Here is an 18,171-nt window from a genome sequence, read left to right as displayed (position 1 = left end):
AGTTGATGAAAGAGGCAATTTGCAGAGAAATGAAACAGCCCAAATATTTACTAGTGGCACCTGAACTCTGTTGCAGAGCTAGAATGCAGCCTGTGAAACAGGGACAGTGAGAGATTTGTATGCTGTGAATGACACTCACTCTTGGTTTTTTCCCCATGCAGCAACCCACATACGTTCAGGCCCTTTTCGATTTCGACCCCCAGGAGGAAGGTGAACTCGGCTTCCGCCGTGGAGACTTTATCCAGGTCCTCGACAATTCTGATCCCAACTGGTGGAAAGGAGCCTGTCACGGACAGACGGGCATGTTTCCACGCAACTACGTGACCCCAGTGAACCGGAACATCTAGAGATAAATATTAGAGATTATTTAAAGAAACCAGAGAAACAGTAAATACACATACAGAGTCTAACTACAGCCAGTGATCTAAAATCGCAAGATGGTAAAACCTGAATCACTTCTTACCACAAAGTGATCTTCCTTCACTCAGTATGGAACTTTGGGGGCGGGAGGGAGAGTTCAACTTACATGCCAAAATTTACCTTTAAATTAAAAAAATTAACAGATTTCCTCAGCTGCTCCTGGGTTGTCCCTTTCATTCACTCTTCCTTTTCCCCCCTCCTCTGTCCATCAGTGCATGAAGTTTTAATGCCATATAAAGTCCTAGCCATGCTGATAAAGGAAAAGGGAGAAACTCTGCTGGTATTTTCTCTCTATGCAAACAGTCTTCATTTGACATGGAGGGACTTGAGAGAAGAACCAAATCCACTGTCCTGCCTTTAAAAAAACAAAACTGCTTTTTTGCCTTCAGCATTCAGCTCTTTTTGGTTGGGAAAAGATGGTGTTTTCTTTATTTTTCCTTCTCCTTAGCCACTCTCCCCTCTGAGGCTCAAGAGCTTCATAGCAGAGTGAAGGAGACAAACTTTTTTTCACAAGTCACAGAGCTGCTCTGAGAAATTCCAAACTACAATCAGTCTGTTCTCTTTTATTTTGGTGACAGCTTTTTTTCTTAAAGGTGTACGGTTGAGCACAGTCTGTAATTTTTTTCCATAGTGCCTTTTCCCTTATTTCCTTTTTTTATTATTTTTAAGTTAAAAGGACAGTCCAGAGGTTTTTTTCTTTATACGTGTAAATATTTTTAGGGGGGGAGGGGTAGTTTTATCAATGAATATAAAAAGACATCTACAAAAAAGATGGAGCTTTAATATTTGTATTACCGTCTGACTTTCTTTATTCCAAGGAAAAATACAAGGCATATACAGTGTTGTAAGTGGCAGCACAGGCTGCTCAGAGGTGGGGAGCTGCAGCCAGGAGCCTCAGGAAAAAGGGGAGAGTAGGATTGCCTCATAGAAATGTAGGATTGGAAAGGACGTCAATAGGTCATCTAGTCCAGTCCCCTGCACTGAGCCAGGACTAAGTATTATGGGAAACGGGCAAACGTATTTGGGGGTGAAAGGTGGACGATGTTCTATCAAAGTACCATGGTGGGAGAGAATAGTGCTGAGGTGTCCGACGAAATGTACATTCCTCTTGACAGGAAGCTTTATATTACAGGGAAACCTCAAGAAATAGTACTTGAGTACACTTCAAGGTATTAGTGAATGTCCACACATACGCATGTAATCAAGAGTCTGGCTCCCTTTAGGCTGGGGTAGGGAATATTTGCAATCATGTCTTGTTCTTGAAAAGAGGGGGTGGCATCACTGTTCTCTGCTTTCTCCCTACCCCCTCCTCCTCATGCCAGTGTTACGCAATTTAAGAAGTTGATTCTTACTTTTCAATCCTGGTTCACAGCAGGCTGTGTGGTGACTGCATTCCCCCTTCCCTCACCACAGTGGCATTCGTTAATGCCATCAGCCCCTCTGCCAGAGCAGTTTGACATTGATTTGGACAAAAAGGAGATAAATCAAACTGCAGAGCTTTGTGCCAATCTTCAGTTATATTGTTTCCTCTTGGCAGCCCTGTGGCTGAACCCTTCACCCCAACGATGAACCCCAAAACTGCAACAGAGATCTCCTGCCCAAGCGGAGACGTTCCTGTATTGGCGGGTGCCTTTTTTGTACTAAGTGTTACAAATACTTTATTCCTGAGATGAACTCTGCCTTACACTTCATTTCTCCAGCAGATGAAAGAGAGAGCTACCCTGTAGAGTATTACTTTCTCTCCCTGTCCTTGCTAGCTGTCATTCACTTTGTCTTCTTTCTAAAAATGATTGGAAAAGGAATCTATGGCATTCTACACCTGGACCATTTGATTGTTTCCTTATTTTGAAATTGGTGTATATCATACAGCCTTATGTCTTGTGTGTACATATATTAAAAAAAATCAGTGTTTAAATAAAAAGGCCTATGTACTTAATCCTTTAACTCTGCAGCAGCATTTGGTAGATAGTAATTAACTGTGAATAATAAATATCCAATGAATTCTTCACTTTAGCATTTGTCTGTTATTTCCATTAACTGAGCAAAACATCAGCCAGTCAAACTAATTTATAACATGTAACTCAGTGGGAAGGAGGAGATAAGTTAGTCCTTCATCCTACCAAGATAGATAAATTGAGAACTGCATAGGTTAGCATGCATGGCCTTCTGGGTTCAGATAAAAATCCTGTCTGCTGCTTGCAGACATTAAAGATCCTTTGTCCATTATCTGAACGGTAGGTGGAGCTTAGTTGTTTCCTTGTTCCTTGCTCAAAACTTTTTATTGATCTCCACAAATGGGCATGAATTGCTGACCCATAGTAAGGAACCGGTTGTGGAAGATCCTTTGGTGTATCCGATCTGACTTCTGACTGATAGTCTCCAAGTAGTTTATTGCTGCTCTTTTACTGAAGGACAGAGTCAGGGGGGATGCTGGAATCTGACTTGTGAGAACAGCAACTGTATTTCCAACTGACAAATGAGTGATTATTTATTTATTTTCCTGCTTGATTTGCACCTTGGCCTAGCTGCCTTTATGGATTACATCCAATGGTATGAGTTGGTTCCAAAAGCACTTTCAAATGGGACCAGAATGGCTTGCCTGGATCACGATAATAAGCTGTATTAATTCAGTGGTGGAAATGGTCCTTGAAAACCTGTCTGCATCAATATCAATTGTATGACTTCTCTCCAACCCTTTGCTCTGTGTAGATTATGTCCCTCCATAGTAGGATTTAAAGCATAATAATTGAAAGGCTGACTGACATATAAGCTTCTTTGAATTGTCAAAGATAATTCTTGTTTGGTGAGGAATTCTTTCACCACATCTGTTCTGGAGCCTGCTGTCTCTGGCAATAGCTAAATTATCCAGTGAGAATTTTTTCATTGTTTTTCCTGAGTTGTGCCAAGTCAGTACCCCAACCAAACTTGCAATGATTTGCCTTGTGGGTTTGAGTTGGACATCGTTTATAATGTTGAACTGGGACACCTTCACATTCTCAGTGCTCTTTATCTTCTATTGAAAGTTTTTAGAAAAATTCCTTATGGCTTGTAAAGGAAGCAAAACACATTTGTTGCCATTTTGTATGGTTGTGTAATATTAATGATGGTGCTTGGTGTGACGAACTGGGCCTGTTCTTACTGTGGTGTGTGAATGCTGACAGGGGAGTGTGGCTGGATAGTCTGCATTGGGGGATGGGAGTCTGAGTCTGCCCGAGGGCGAATACCTGGGCGTGTAGCATGGGAGCCCAGGAAGGGGTTGGAGGCCAGGGGACTCCTTGGCCGGGGAAACTGGACAAAGGCTGGGGGAGGGGTCGCTGAAGGCAGAGTGCTGGAAGCGGGCTGGAGAGATGGCTGGGAGGCAGAGATTGCTCTGACCTCCCAAGGGGGGCTGGGATGCCTGGGACCCCCAGATGGACCTAACTGAGGGGGGCCCTGTTGTCTGTGCCTGCAAGACCTGTCTTGGACTGTATTCCTGTCATCCAAATAAACCTTCTGCTTTACTGGCTGGCTGAGAGTCATGGTGAATCGCAGAAAGCCGGGGATGCAGGGCCCAGAGTCCCCCGATACTCCGCGACAACTGGTGGCAGAGGTGGGATCTACTGCACCCCGTGGACGGCGCTTCCTGCAGTAAGTGACTGGGGAGCAGTAAAACGAAGGGGGATTGACGGGGACCAGGCCTGCTGAAGAGTGGGAGAGAGACGGTTATTACCCCTGGGAGTGTGTGACCAGCGAGAAGGACTTTTGCAGTAACAGGGTCCCCCGGGGGGATCGCAGCGAGTGGTCCCAGGGGCGGAGGAGTCTGCAGCTCGACCCTGGCAGAGAGGTGGTGACCTCGAGAAGGGCTGGCACACTAGGGGTCCCCCTGGGAACTGTGGGGAGCTGTGAGCACACAGGCCGGTGAGTGGCCAGCAGGAAGATGTATGCCAAGTGGCTTAAGAGCGACCTGGTGGAGCTGTGCAAGCAGAGGCGGCTGCGCATTGGGAGGCTCACCAAAGAACAGCTCATTGCCCAGCTAGAGGCGGAAGATCGCGCGAATGAACTGATCCCTGTGTCTCAGGGAAGCAGCCTGGCAAATGCAGCGCAGGCACCAGTGTCTGTCCCAGCTGGGAGTGGTCAGCCGGCTGCTGAGGGCTTCCCGAGACCCCTCCTTCCTATGCCTAGGGGAAGGGTGGGGAGGAGCCCAGCAAATACCGAAGGCGCCGTGGCCCCCCCGGCCAGCAGGGGACCCTCCCGGCGAAGCTCGCCGGCCAGCAGAGGATCCTCCCGGCGACGTTCGGCATCCGTGGAGCGGAATTGGCTGGAATGGGAGAAAGAGCTAAAACTGAGAGAGCTGGAGGATCGTGAACAACAGAGACAGCATGAACGGGAGGAGAAAGAGAGACAGAGACAGGAGAATGAGAGACAGCGTCAGCATGAAGAGAGACAGAGACAGGAGAATGAGAGACAGTGTCAGCATGACCTGGAACTGGCGAGATTGAAGGGCAGCGAACCCCCGGCTGCGGTGAGTGAGGGGGGACCCAGGACTGCACGGAGCTTTGATAAGTGCATCATGGCCCCATACAAGGAGGGGGAGGACATGGATGACTTCCTGGAGGCCTTTGAGACGGCCTGCGAGCTGCACCGGGTTGATCCCGCGGACAGACTCCAGGTCCTTACCCCCTTACTGGACCCCAAAGCTGTGGCATTGTACCGCCAACTGGGAGAGGCAGAGAAAGGGGACTACGAACTATTCAAAAAGGCCCTGCTACGTGAGTTTGGGCTGACTCCTGAGATGTACCGGGAAAGGTTCCGGAGTCAAGATAAAACCCCTGAGATCTCATATCTGCAACTAGCCGTCCGCATGGAAAGATACGCCAGCAAGTGGGCTGGTGGGGCCCAGACGAAGGAGGACCTGATTAAACTGCTGGTACTGGAGCAACTGTATGAGCGGTGCCCATCCGACCTGAGGCTGTGGTTGGTGGACAGAAAGCCAGAGAACCCGCGACACGCCGGGCAGCTGGCTGATGAGTTTGTAAAGAGCCGGTCAGGGGGTGGCAGGGAGGAGCCCCAAAGGAACAGGCCCAGTTCGTCACACTTGGTTCTTGTTTTTGGCCAAAATCCCTTCTGAGTAAGTCATGTATCTCTAAGGTTCTCTCTCCCACATGCACATACAACCACCACGGGTGCACACATACACCCCCTTCTCCTGACAATGCAAATGTCAAAATTAAGATTAAAGGTCTCCTTCCCCTTTCTCCTCTTTCACACCCCACACCCCCAATCTCTACATACCAAACTGTCCTCCTACCTGATACTAGCAAAGCAAAAGCAATATGGCCAAAATTTCCAGACCTGGCAGTCAGCCAGCTTATATATAAAAGGCCTTTGAATATCCATTGAATATCTACTGCCACCACAGCAACCAAGCAACTGCTTCGGCTGCTGATGCTATATGTAAGGATTGTTTGAACAGGAGTTGTAGGCACAGAACAAAGTAATGTGATGGGGCATACACTAAAAATGCAGCTGATGCTAGGTGTGATAATTGCCTCTGGAAAGGGTGACCAGATAGCAACTGTGGAAAAAAAGGGGGCAGGGTGGGGGAGTAAGAGGTGCCTATATAAGAAAAAGTTCCTAAAAATGGGACATCTGGTCACCCTACCTCTGGAGGTCCAAGCACCTGTTCTGAAAGGGGGGGGGGGTGGGATCTGTCTGAGACCAGGATTGGCTGGCTCTGGGTCCTTAAAGGGGCAGATGACCCTGTTACACTATCCTTCTCCTTTTTCTTCTCTGTTGCAAAGACCAAGATGAGCGTGGGACCTTTTCCTCCTATAGATGTCCTGATTTGGGGGTCTTTTTCTTATATAGGCTCCTATTACCCCCACCCCCATCCTGATTTTTCACACTTGCTGTCTGGTCACACTATCCTATCACCCCAAATGCTTTCCCATGACAGCTTGGGAGGAGGGGATGGAGAGGCACCTCGCCAAGCCCTGCCCTGTATTACGCTGCGAGGTCTGGCGGGACTACATCTCCCAGCAAGCCTCGGGCCTGTGATGATCCTGAGCATGCGCAGTCTGTTATCTGTCCTCCCGGACCAGAACAGGCCTCTGGCTGGATTGGCTAGGCCCAGCCTGGGCCGATGTCAGCGTCCGGGGAGCGGCTCTGAGCAGTGCCGGGAGGAGGCGACAGCGTCCGGGAGCCGCCCTGGGTGGCAACGGGGTGAGCGTCGTGGCGGTGAATGTCTCCTCTGGCGGAGGGAGGCCCGAGGGGGAATTTCTGAGGTGCGGTGACCCAGGGCAGCCTCGGCCCCAGCGCGTCCCCGTCCACACCAGCGCCCGGCCCCCTCGGCGCGTCCCCGCGACCGGCCGTTGGGCTCCCGGCGCGTCCCCGTCCACACCAGCGACCGGCCCCCTCGGCGCGTCCCCGCGACCGGCCGTTGGGCTCCCGGCGCGTCCCCGTCCACACCAACGACCGGCCCCCTCGGCGCGTCCCCGCGACCGGCCGTTGGGCTCCCGGCGCGTCCCCAGCCAGACTAGCCCTGTCCAACGCAGTAACTGCCCCTTCTGCAAGTCCCAGCCAGTGACCCCCACTTCTGCCCCCATCCACCCGAGCCCCACACCAGCAGCCATCCCCTCTCGTAGGGCTGGTGCCGGCATGTCTGTTCCAGAGGTTATCCTCCCCTTCCCAAGCCAAGGGGTATTACTGTTGCCCTTGTTAGCTGGCCGAAAACCTTTCATTTTGCTTTATTATTGTTCCTGTTTAAATAGGCCATGTGCCCTAGTGGTGGGAGCAGTTTTAGGCGTCGGGGGTTCCTTTTGGGGATCAAAAATATTCATAGGCCTGAGGCTAGCTTGTCTTTGACCGTGACCTCTTTGCTCCTCTGCGAGAGGTCAAAAGTAGACCTGTCACCAAAAACTCCTTATTCTCTTCTGTCTTTGGACTGTAGCACTCTTGGAGGTTGATGCAGGTGGAGGCTGCCCGTGGACCAGGCAGTGATGGTCGGCTATGACCCCAAATCTGAAGTGAAGTGCATCTCAGCGGTGGAGGTGGCTGTGGCAGGATCCGCATCTGGGTTTGTCACTCGGGCTCTAATCAGCCCTGTGGATGTCATCAAGATTCGCTTTCAGGTACCTTTCCCAACAGCCCCCATGGCACACCTGGAAGAGGAACATACAGAGAATAAAAAGAAGCGACGCTTTTTCTTTTAACCTTTTATAGTATTTAAATAAATCGTTGCCAGTGTCACAAATACACCCAGAAGCTATTACATAGCTGATTAAACCTCTGTGTGTGAGTTAAATACAGATTATACAAGGTAGACAGATATATTTCTCTTTGGGGGCCGTTTCTGCTTTCTGGTAACAAAGTAATGTATTTTTACTGCTCTGTCTTATTTTCTTGTACATAGCTCTTGTGTTTTTCTTGTTCTTCCTTCTTTTTTTCCTTCCTATCTAACTGTCCTAATTTAGTTTTATTAACAGTTTTGCTGAATATCATAGCTCTTTAGCATTGCACATACCTCTTCTTCTGCCCCCAACTCTTAAGGACCAACAGCAGTGGTATCTGAGCCAGTTGTAGCTGCCATGAGGGCACACAAGGAGTGGGGTCTGAGTTAATGTAGGCCACTGAATGTTTCAAAGATGAGGTTCAGGACCTTGAAGCAGATCACAGAGTAAAGTACACCTCTACCCCGATATAACACGAATTTGGATATAATGCGGTAAAGCAGTGCTCCGGGGGGTGGGCGGGGCTGCGCACTCTGGTGGATCAAAGCAAGTTCGATATAACACGGTTTCACCTATAATGCGGTAAGATTTTTTGGTTCCCGAGGACAGCATTATATCGAGGTAGAGGTGTAATTTATTTGTTCTTTTTCAGCTTCAGATTGAACAACTCTCCCCGAGAAACCCACTGGCTAAATATTATGGCATCTTGCAAACTGCACACCGGATCCTTCACGAGGAAGGGCTGACAGCATTCTGGAAGGGGCATGTGCCTGCTCAGCTCCTCTCAATCAGCTATGGAGCTGTCCAGGTAAGGTGTCAGGAAATCATCCAGGGCTAGCTTTGTTCTGAAGTTTTTAGTTCCTATAGTGGCTTTGTCAGCAGCCTCATCCTGTCATAGCTGTCCATCGCTTACCCAGCTGTCTGTAGGGCTAGTCCATTTGTAGGGTACTTTGTATGCCAAAGGGGAGACTCTGGTAGTGTGATTAGGTGATGGTAGAGCAGCGGACCAAGAGGACAGTTGTGGGCTCTAGTCTCAGATGAGTTACTTACATGCTGTGAGTCCTTGGGTGTGTCACTTATCTTTCTGGTTCACTTACTACCTTTGTTCATTGAGGATGAGAGTGTTGATAATACTGATTCATAGGTTGTTGTGAAGCTTAATTCATTAATGTTTCTAAAACCTTTTGAGACCATCTATTGAAAGGTGATGTATAAGAGCCAAATATGTATTATTCAATAAATAATTTATGGAGAGGAGAGAGAGTTAAAATGGGATCTTCCTAGGAGGCCTTTTTGTTTTAAATCCCAGACTATATTCTCCTAAAGGGAGAACTGAAGATTCTGAATGCCAAGAGTATTCCCCAATTTAATAGCTGCATCCTTGGAGCATACCCTCCAGGGGGTTGCAAATGATGTATTTATTTATTTTTGTTTGAATGCGGTAAAACCAGGAGGGTTGTGGGTGATAAGAGTTTTCTCTGTGACGTATGTTTCTGTTTCTCTGTAAGTTTGTGACCTTTGAGTGCCTGACGGAATTGGTGCACAATGCCACACCATACGACACCCGCAACTTCATTGTGCACTTTGTATGTGGCGGCCTGGCTGCTTGCACTGCCACCATGACAGTTCAGCCTCTTGACACTCTGCGCACCCGCTTTGCTGCTCAGGGCGAGCCTAAGGTATGAGTTAGGGGAGAATTTTAGCTTTGTTATATTTGTTGATAGCCATGTTTCATTCAGATTAGCGTGGGGGGAAACTGCACAACTTCCAGCAGGTGATCTGGGAAGACTGGAGCCCTTAATGGGTGGTAGTGCCATTAATGCCAAGTTATCCTTTAGTCCATTGACACACATGCTTTGTCCTGGCAGCGAGAAGGAGGAACTGTTCTTTTTGGCGTGGCTGATTTGGCTCTCATTTGGTACTTGGCCGCACAAGGGAGTTATTCCTCTGCCTTTCTTGAGGGGACATGTCTCAAACAAAGAATCATAGAAATGTAGGGCCGGAAAGGACCTTGAGAGGTCATCTAGTCCAACCCTCTGAACTGAGGCAGGACCAAGTATACCTAGACCATCCCTACCAGTTGTTTGTCTAACCTGTTGTTAAAAACCTTCTGTGATGGGGATTCCACAACCTCCCTTTAGGAGCCTATTCTGGTGCTTAGTTATCTATATAGTTAGAAAGTTTTTCCTAATATCTAATCTAAATCTCCCTTATTGCAGATTAAGCCCATTACTTCTTGTCCTACCTTCAGTCTACATGGAGAACAATCTATCACCATCCTCTTTACAACAACCCTTAAGATATTTGACGACTGTTACCAGGTTCTCCCTCAGTCTTCTTTTCTCAAGACTAAATATCTTCAGTTTTTTTTTAACCTTTCCTCATACGTCAGGTTTCTAAATCGTACATCATTTTTATAGTGCTCCTCTGGACTCTCTCCAGTTTGTCCTCATCTTTCTTAAAGTGCAGTGCCCAGAACTGGACACAGTGTCCAGCTGAGGCCTCACCAGTGCCAAGTATAGTGGGATAATTACTTTGCTTGTCTTACATACATCACTGCTGTTAATACACCCCCAAAATGATGATATCCTTTTTCACATCTGCGTCACATTGTTGGCTCATAAATATGCAAAGTGTACAAAGAGTCGTGCAGGTTCTTACAGGTATGAAGTTTTTAAAGCAGTCCTCTACTAATCCAGTTTTATATCCTAGTTTATTCAAGGATCTCCCCCAACCAAGTTCTGTCTCCCCTCTGTTCTTATTGGAGACACTTAATTTTGAATCGGAGCCATTTTCTTACTGTATTTCCGCTTGATTTGTAATGGAATCGCAATCCATTCCCATGTATTCAGTGTCAGGGCTTCACTGCAGGAGTACATGGTGAAACTAGGCTGTGAGGAAGAAAACACACCTCTGATACAAATACAAGTGCTGGTGAGCTTAAGCCATTGGGAAAATTACCAAAAATATGAGAAGTAGCTAGATTTCTTAGTACAGTAAGTCTTTGAGTAATGTGTTTTCTAGCTACCAGTCAAAGAAGACTGGACAAGAAATGTTCTCAGCTTCTTGAGTAAAGAGCTGTGACTGGCATATTTGACATCACTCTTGTAAATTAAGAATCTTTGAAGGACACTCAATCTGTGAATTCAGCTGTGTTTTGCACAGTTACCCAGAGCTTTCCCCCTGCCCCATAATAGCTGTCCTGATCTGCCAGCCTCCCCTTACTGTCACTTTCTGAAGCTATTCATATCAAGGTGTTCTCAGTCATGGGGACCCATCTCTGGGGCTTGCTTCCCACCAGAGCCAAAGTTCAGGCAACTTCAGGATACAATGTCCAGCCATGCCTTTCAGTGGGGTATTGCTGTCAAGCAGAACTGAGGGTTTGTTGGTTCAGTTAGCATCACGTGGAAGAGATCCATGTTTATTATGTTTGTTTATTTTAAATATTATCAGGATTTCAAAGACTCAGCAGTGAGTGTTCATGTGACGATACGTAAAATGGTTTTGTTAATCTGTTTGTGCTAAAAATCAACCTGTTATATGTTGGGAGATGGGAATCCGCATGATCTGTATCCGGAATGTAACCAATTTCTGAATAGCTGATTGTAAGTGTATCTAACAGGAGAACTTTACTATTCCTTGTTGTTTAGGTTTACCAAAATCTTCGTCATGCTGTGGTGACCATGTACCAAACAGAAGGGCCTCTGACCTTCTACAGGGGTTTGACCCCCACTATCATTGCTGTCTTTCCATACGCTGGTCTCCAGTTCTCCTTTTACAATCTCCTGCAACAATTGTATAAACGGGTGATGCCATCCGAAGGAATGAATGCAGGTGGGTTCTTGGGACTGTGAAATAGTCATGGAGGAAGAAGAAGGGTGGCCCAGTGGTTAGGGCACTAGTCTAGAACTTGGATCTGAGTTCAATTTCTTCTCCTGTCACAGACTTACTGTGTGACCCTGGGCCAGTCACTTAATTTCTCTATGCCTAATTTCCCCACTTGTAAAATGCCCAAATACCTTACTTTATAGTAGTGTTGTGAAGATAAATACATTAGACTGTGAGGCACTCAGATATTGTGGTAATGAGGCCCATAGAAGTACCATCGACAGGAAGATGAACTCTCCAGTCCAGTATATTATTTCTCAAATTGGGTCATGTTGCTTGTGCAGTGGAGAGATCTTGCTGAGACAGCCTTTATTTCTTTCAATTTCAGTAATATTGTGGGGATAGGCCTGTCAGTGAGTACAGGATCTCTGAACAGCTGTGTGTTCTAAAGTTGCTTCCCGTCTTCAGCTTGTACAGGAGGATTCATCTCGTGCAGGTTAAAGCTCCCAAGTTGTTCTAATATTGATCTCCTGCCCTTTGGCTATTCTGAGTTTTTAAGAGGATTTCATGAAAAGTGGCACCTTGACAGCCCTGGAGATGAGACCTCCATCCACCAGAGCACATACAGCATGGGTAGCATCACTGCACGTTACTGCTCCATCAGAGTTTTCTTAATTAGAGAGATTACCTCCTATGTGTGAGAGCAGCTCATCCTCAATGTTCATTCAGTCTTAGACAGCAGATTGTGATGCTAGTTTTGTGTTGTGGACACCTGCCAATTAGGACCTGAACTAAGACTACCAAACTCCTTTCCCATTGTCCTCTGTACAGCCATCAGATGATCCAATTTATGATCTGTACCAACCTGTTCTGATTTGAACCCTCAACTGGAGGCACAAGGTTCCATACCCTATTACCAATCTCCAGTATTTTTTTTCCTAGCAATGTGAACACTTGCATGGTTATTGATGATAAACCCTTCTGTTATTGTTTCTTTTGTGTATTGCCATTTGACAGAGCTGCAGAATAAATCAGTCTTTAGATTAAGACTGGATATGTTTCTAAAAGATATGCCATCACTCAAAGAAGTTGTGGACTTGATGCAAAAATTCTTGGGTGAGGTTCCATGGCCTGTTTTATGCAGAAGGTGAGACCAGATGATCATAATGGTCATTTCTGGCCTTACAGTCTATGAATAAATGGTTCTGATTTACTTTCCATTATGCGTTTTTAAATCAGAACTCCATTCTAATCCTCCATTTCTTCTGTTCACTCTTCTTTCCACTTCTCTGCTTTTCAGGTAATGTTAAAAACCTCGTGTGTGGCAGCTGTGCCGGAGTTATCAGCAAAACTCTTACTTACCCTTTCGACCTGTTTAAAAAGCGGTTGCAGGTGGGAGGCTTTGAGCAGGCCCGGGCAGCCTTTGGGCAGGTGAGAGATGTTTTGATAATTGGTTTTCATATGTTTAAATGTAGACCAAGAAATAAAACATTATCCAGAAAACTCAGCTATAACATCTGATTTTGAACAGGGTTCTGTTTATTTCCTCTCTGGGCCTACCAAAGCATTGTTGGTTGACTTGTTCACAATATACTATATATGAGAGAATCTTCTTAATAGGCAGTCATTTGGGGTGGACCAGTCATCCCAGATAAACAGCTACCCTGATTAGGAGATTATTTTTCCCTCTAGAAACAAACATTTCTGAAAAGACCTGAAATTAAATAAAATACTATAATGAGTAAAAATAACCACGAATTTTTAAAAATCACCTGTCTTCCTAATTTTGTAATTTCTGTGTTAAACTGGTGTTGAAGTTCTGAACTCTGATATTTTATCTCCTTAACCAAATGCAGAATTTTTGCTAGTACTGTTCTAAATAATCAGCAGTTACTGCAGTTCACTAGTGGAATAAATTGCCTTTCGGAAAGATGACCCAACTTAGTGGTGTATACTATGTCTGTATGTATAGATCTAGGCTGGGAGACTCAAAGAGTCCTAGGGGATTGACAATAGTCATGGCCATGTAATAAATTGCATTTATCTTGTACTATTGACTGAGGGTCAGATTTTTAAAGGTATTTAGGTGCCTATCTCACATTGATATCAATGGGAATTAGGTGCCCAAATACCTTTTAAAAATCTGGCCCTGACTCACTTGCACTGTGTTCTTGGAGAGGGGTTGAATGAAAGTTTGGAGGAGTTTGGATTTATTTTATTTTTCTATTTGCTGATGGATATTTGTATGTCAAGATGAGCTGAGCAGTTCTTGCTACTATATTGTGGATTTTAGTTTATGGAATAGGCACTCAGAATTCATGGTGGGTACCTAAAGAGACTTGTATAAATCTAAACAAATTAAATACTTCTAGCATTCCTTACCACCTTGAAATAGACACCCATTTAAAAAATTGTATTAGAGAAATATTTCCTTTCTCCCCCAAATATGAAAATGTCCCTTCCAGTTTATACTGGCCTGACATGCAAATTGGGTAGTACCCAATCTTTGAAGCAATGACAGATATATGGTCTGAGAGGGAAGGATGTAAATACTAGGGAGGAAGAGGAGTTATTTAAGTTAAGCACCAATGCTGACACAAAAACAAATGGATATAAACTGACTATCAACGAGTTTAGGCTTGAAATTAGATGAAGGTTTCTCACCATCAGAGGAGTGAGGTTCTGAACAGCCTTCCACGGGGAGCAGTGGGGACAAAAAAACCTTACTGGCTTCACGACTGAGCTTGAGAAAGGGAGGGTTGCCTTCCTCTGCAGCATGGAGCAGGGATCATTTGCAGGTTTAAACTAGTGTAAATGGTGGATTCTCTGCACCTTGAAGTTTTTAAATCATGTTTTGAGGACATCAGTAACTCAGCCAGAGGTTATGGGTCTATTAAGGAGTGGGTGGGTAAAGTTCTATGGCTTGCAATGTGCAGGAGGTCAGACTTGGATGATCATGATGGTCCCTTCTGGCCTAAAAGTGTATGAGTCTATGTGGAAAATAATACCAGCACATTCTGAAGCAGTTGCTCTGCAAACTGTAGCATGAACACTGTATGAGGTGTGGTATAAAGGATTTCCTGTCATTCAGTTGGCGTGTAAGCTGTTGCTGATAATAGTAAATGTAATATGTGGTGCCTGCATCTACAAATCAGTGTGCACTTAGATTGATTCTCTGATGCTGCCAGTTAGTCATAGTGAATATCCGTAGAATCTCCATTGTATGTATCTAGAATACATTTTTGATACAGCCTTTGGGTTTCTTTCAAGTCCTCTGAGTCCCTTTCCTGGATGTGTGGAATATGATACAAAGGTTTCTGAAAGAATCCTGCCCAGCTGAGCTGAGCTTGTGCTGTTGCTGTCTTTACTCTCTCAACTCTTCTCCCCCAGGTGCGGACGTACAAGGGTTTAATGGACTGTGCTGGGCAGATTGTGCGAGAGGAGGGGCCTGTTGGATTGTTTAAAGGTCTCTCCCCCAGCTTGCTGAAGGCTGCTCTCTCTACTGGCTTCACCTTCTTCTGGTATGAGTTCTTCTGCAACCTGCTATATGCTCTGAAAGACACTGGCAGCACTAAGGGGCAGGAAGGCTGAAGAGGCAGGACTCATCAGCTGCAATTACTCTGTGGAAGAGTAAGACTAGTGGCCTCATTGTCACATGGAGTGGGGTGGGGAATGGCTCCTCCCTGCCAGGGCTCTGAAAACACGTGTCCACTAGCTTTGGAGGAAAAATCTGTTTGGAACAAAACCAAAGGAGCCGGTGACTGCAGCTTCAGTTGAGGACACTGAGCCCTGGGGTACACTGAGCATGTTCCATCATATCTCCTATAGTATCAGCATTCACTTTGGGAGAAGGGATTTTATAAAAACCTAATTCTACTACCCATCTGGCAACATGCTCTGAAGAGGCATCTGATCAAATGTGTGAAATCCTTCAAGCACAGGGACCCATCTGGCTTAGCTAGTGCCACTCAACTAGTGTCAAATGATGCCACATCTGCAAAGCTTCAGCCCTCTGCTTAGGGACTGTCCATTTGCTGCATATTCTCATCTCCTTGCTGTACAGGTAACCCCTTCCTTATTCTGCATAGACACCTGTCTTCTCTTTGCCATGAACATTTACCAGCTCCACATCCTCAGCCACTTTAAACATACCATCATCTAGCAACATTTATGCCAACGCCGATTTGCTTTCTCACTACAAGTGGCAAGCTTACTTTTGTTTTACAAGTGTTCCTTATTCTGCCTGAGAGTTCTGCTGTGGGTCTCTTAGGGTTCTACTTTGCTAGTGTAATGCTCTTACAAACAGGTCTGCAGCTCTAATGCTGTTTGCGCTCAGGAAGATCTCTCAATGCACAAAACCCATTTTTGCTTCGCACTGACATGTTGGGGCTCTGCTTTGCTATTTTGTCATGATTAAACAGATGCTATAAATATATATATATTTTTAATCTACCTTAAAATAATGAAGACAGTCCTGTGGAAACTAGTGACTCTTTGATCATCATAGAGCCAAGGAATTGCTGAGCACCTGGTGTAGTTGGGAGATTAATTCTTTGAATCTCTTGTGGGGGCTTGAGAAAGACTCAGAGAAATGACATGGTTGCTCTGTGGAGGGCATTGGAGCAGATCTTCCTCCGTGGAAATATTTCCAACCCCTCTCAATTGTGGATTAAACGATCTTCCAAACCTGTCATAGTCCCTTCTCTGGACTGAAGGGCAAAGAAGCTTGAGGATTTTGGAATTGTTTGTGTGTAGTTTGTGTTTGTTTTTAATTTTTCTGAAGCAGCCTGGTGAGCCTCCATGTGCACTAGGAGGGAATGAATGGGCAGAGAGCCTCCACCCTGATCCTGGTTTGTTGCACACTGGGCTGTTGATCATACATGTGATGGGTCTTTATATGATCATTTAGCTGGTGGGGAAGGGATTTAGTGACTTCTGTAATAGAATGAAAAGACAAACCATGATAGTCATTTCACCTCCCACCCTCGATGTCTGTGTCTTTAAAGTATTTCTAATGTGTCCATCACTAGTCTCTAAACATGAGTCACATCACAAGGAGGGGAAGTGGCTAAAAACAAGAGCATTGATTCATCTTAGGTAAAGGAGAGAGATACTGGTTTAATACAAAGAATTAGCAAGATGGGTCTTATTTTGCTACTGTTGAATTTTGCAGATTAGTATATTGGGGTTATATTTCCTAGAATCAGATAAATTAAGAGATGGAAAAGATCTATTAGGTCACCTTGTTCCGCCCACCTGCAAGGGCAGGGTTGTTGTTTTTGACTGTATACCTGACTTCAGTCCAGCGTTCAGTGACTCAATCAATAGGGCTTGCACTACTTCCCTCATGAGACTGTGCCACAGTCTAACTAGTGGCGACTGTTGGAATTGTATTCTAATGTAATCCTATCAGTGAGGATTTGCTTTGCCTGAAATTCACCCCGCAAGCTGCTCAGCAATTGCATTTGTTTTTATCCTAGTGCCTTTTATCATTTGGGTAAAGCAAAACACTTTACTAAGCAAAGTACAACATCCTAGTAATACAGTAGCTGTTATGGAATCCACAACAGTTGCCACCTAGCCTTGGCCATTGGATCCTCTATGTGCAAATACTGCAACAAATACTTTCCAATACCATGTGTATTATTTCCAATAGTACTGATTACCTTAACTCGTGTACAGTAACATTCATCTCTCGGGATGTTTGCACAGAGCTATATTGGGTGCTTCAGTGAAAAAAATAAATGTTCTAGGATTGGTTACTGAAGTGGGTTATTTTCCCTTTTGATTTTAAGCCTCCATTGTTATGCAGAGCCTTAATCCTCTGCAGCATTTCTAGCGATCAGCTGAATGGACCTTTTGTGAATTCAGTAGACTTAAGGCTTGTGACCCGCTGTGTTTTTTCACAATATATGTTTAATGTGTGCCTGTCTCTAAAGAGAGGAAAGAAAACATTAAATATTTATTATGTTCCTGTCTGGCTTTTCCTTTCATCTCTTTGCAAACACTCAAACCATGTACATGATGGGGTGATGCAGTTAGATCATTTTGGACAAACACTCTCTAACAAGGGCCTGATCTTGCTTCTGTTGACTGCAGTGAGATCAAGGCTCATGAATTATACTGCAGATGCAACCATATTTGTTATTGGAATTCCAAAGTTACTGGGCTTGGTCACTAGAGGGCACCGTTGCCCCAACCGCAAAGCAGGAGATGGTTTCAGTGCTTAGCTATCCATTGCTACACAATAACTAGTGATTGTCCAAATGGATTTGCACAAGCTTGGTCATTCCACTGTGTGAGTATTAAAGCAGCAGATGTTTGACCTACTTTGCCAATCTGTGGTAGACAAGTTCAGACTTAGTTTATATGTATCCGTAACACAGTGTTGCAGAATGTTATCGAAAGCTGCTCATTTTTCATTCCCTAAAGCTGCTTTCTAGCTTCAAGAGTATCTTGTTCTACTTTGTATAAATATGCTAATGCTAAGGAGTAATGACCAGCACTCCTCACACATTAAGCACATGGTAACTTTGGAGCATAAAGTGTGTTCTACAGCACCTGCTCTTTTGAGACGTTGTTAAAGTGAGCTGGCATATTCCCTCTTGCTCTTTATTTATTTTTATAGCTCATATATTTTTCCCCTTCTTAAATTCTTCAAATGTTTTTTCTTACCTTGCAAGTAAAACCCTAGTGCCAAGACCTGAGCAGTTCT

General features: G+C 45.1%; 2 protein-coding genes across 5 annotated transcripts in view; both read left to right on the top strand.

Moving 5' to 3' along the window:
• GRB2 (growth factor receptor bound protein 2) overlaps positions 1–2,426 on the top strand; it is a 78,058-nt gene extending 75,632 nt beyond the window's left edge. For both annotated transcript variants that reach the window (XM_054047179.1, XM_054047178.1), the window contains exon 6: positions 162–2,426. In XM_054047179.1, the coding sequence (XP_053903154.1) occupies positions 162–347 (186 nt within the window). In that variant the 3' untranslated portion in view covers positions 348–2,426. The remainder of the gene's footprint in view (positions 1–161) is intronic.
• A 4,071-nt stretch (positions 2,427–6,497) lies between these two features.
• SLC25A19 (solute carrier family 25 member 19) lies at positions 6,498–17,428 on the top strand. 3 transcript variants are annotated; one of them, XM_054047795.1, is made up of 7 exons: positions 6,498–6,621; positions 7,349–7,529; positions 8,281–8,436; positions 9,137–9,307; positions 11,279–11,462; positions 12,757–12,887; positions 14,847–17,428. In XM_054047795.1, the coding sequence occupies exons 2-7, from the start codon at positions 7,398–7,400 to the stop codon at positions 15,045–15,047; spliced, it is 975 nt and encodes a 324-aa protein (XP_053903770.1). In that variant the 5' UTR covers positions 6,498–6,621; positions 7,349–7,397; the 3' UTR covers positions 15,048–17,428. The 3 variants fall into 3 exon arrangements, with proteins under 3 accessions (XP_053903770.1, XP_053903771.1, XP_053903772.1); XM_054047796.1 differs by having other exon boundaries at positions 6,498–6,683; XM_054047797.1 differs by lacking the exon at positions 6,498–6,621 and adding an exon at positions 6,902–7,098.
• Positions 17,429–18,171: the final 743 nt, after the last annotated feature.

This window comes from Malaclemys terrapin, chromosome 13, assembly GCF_027887155.1.
Source record: "Malaclemys terrapin pileata isolate rMalTer1 chromosome 13, rMalTer1.hap1, whole genome shotgun sequence".
NCBI classification, from domain to species: domain Eukaryota; kingdom Metazoa; phylum Chordata; order Testudines; family Emydidae; genus Malaclemys; species Malaclemys terrapin.
The sequence above is the reverse complement of the archived record's forward strand: the minus strand, read 5'-3'. Positions and strand labels throughout refer to the sequence as shown.

What these genes read in the sequence shown, in the direction of transcription:
- SLC25A19 (XM_054047795.1), top strand. Translation starts at nt 7,398, where the DNA reads ATGGTCGGCTATGACCCCAAATCTGAAGTGAAGTGCATCTCAGCGGTG. An exon ending in TCATCAAGATTCGCTTTCAG is followed by an intron (nt 7,530 to 8,280) that starts GTACCTTTCCCA and finishes GTTCTTTTTCAG; the next exon opens with CTTCAGATTGAACAACTCTC. An exon ending in CTGCTCAGGGCGAGCCTAAG is followed by an intron (nt 9,308 to 11,278) that starts GTATGAGTTAGG and finishes CTTGTTGTTTAG; the next exon opens with GTTTACCAAAATCTTCGTCA.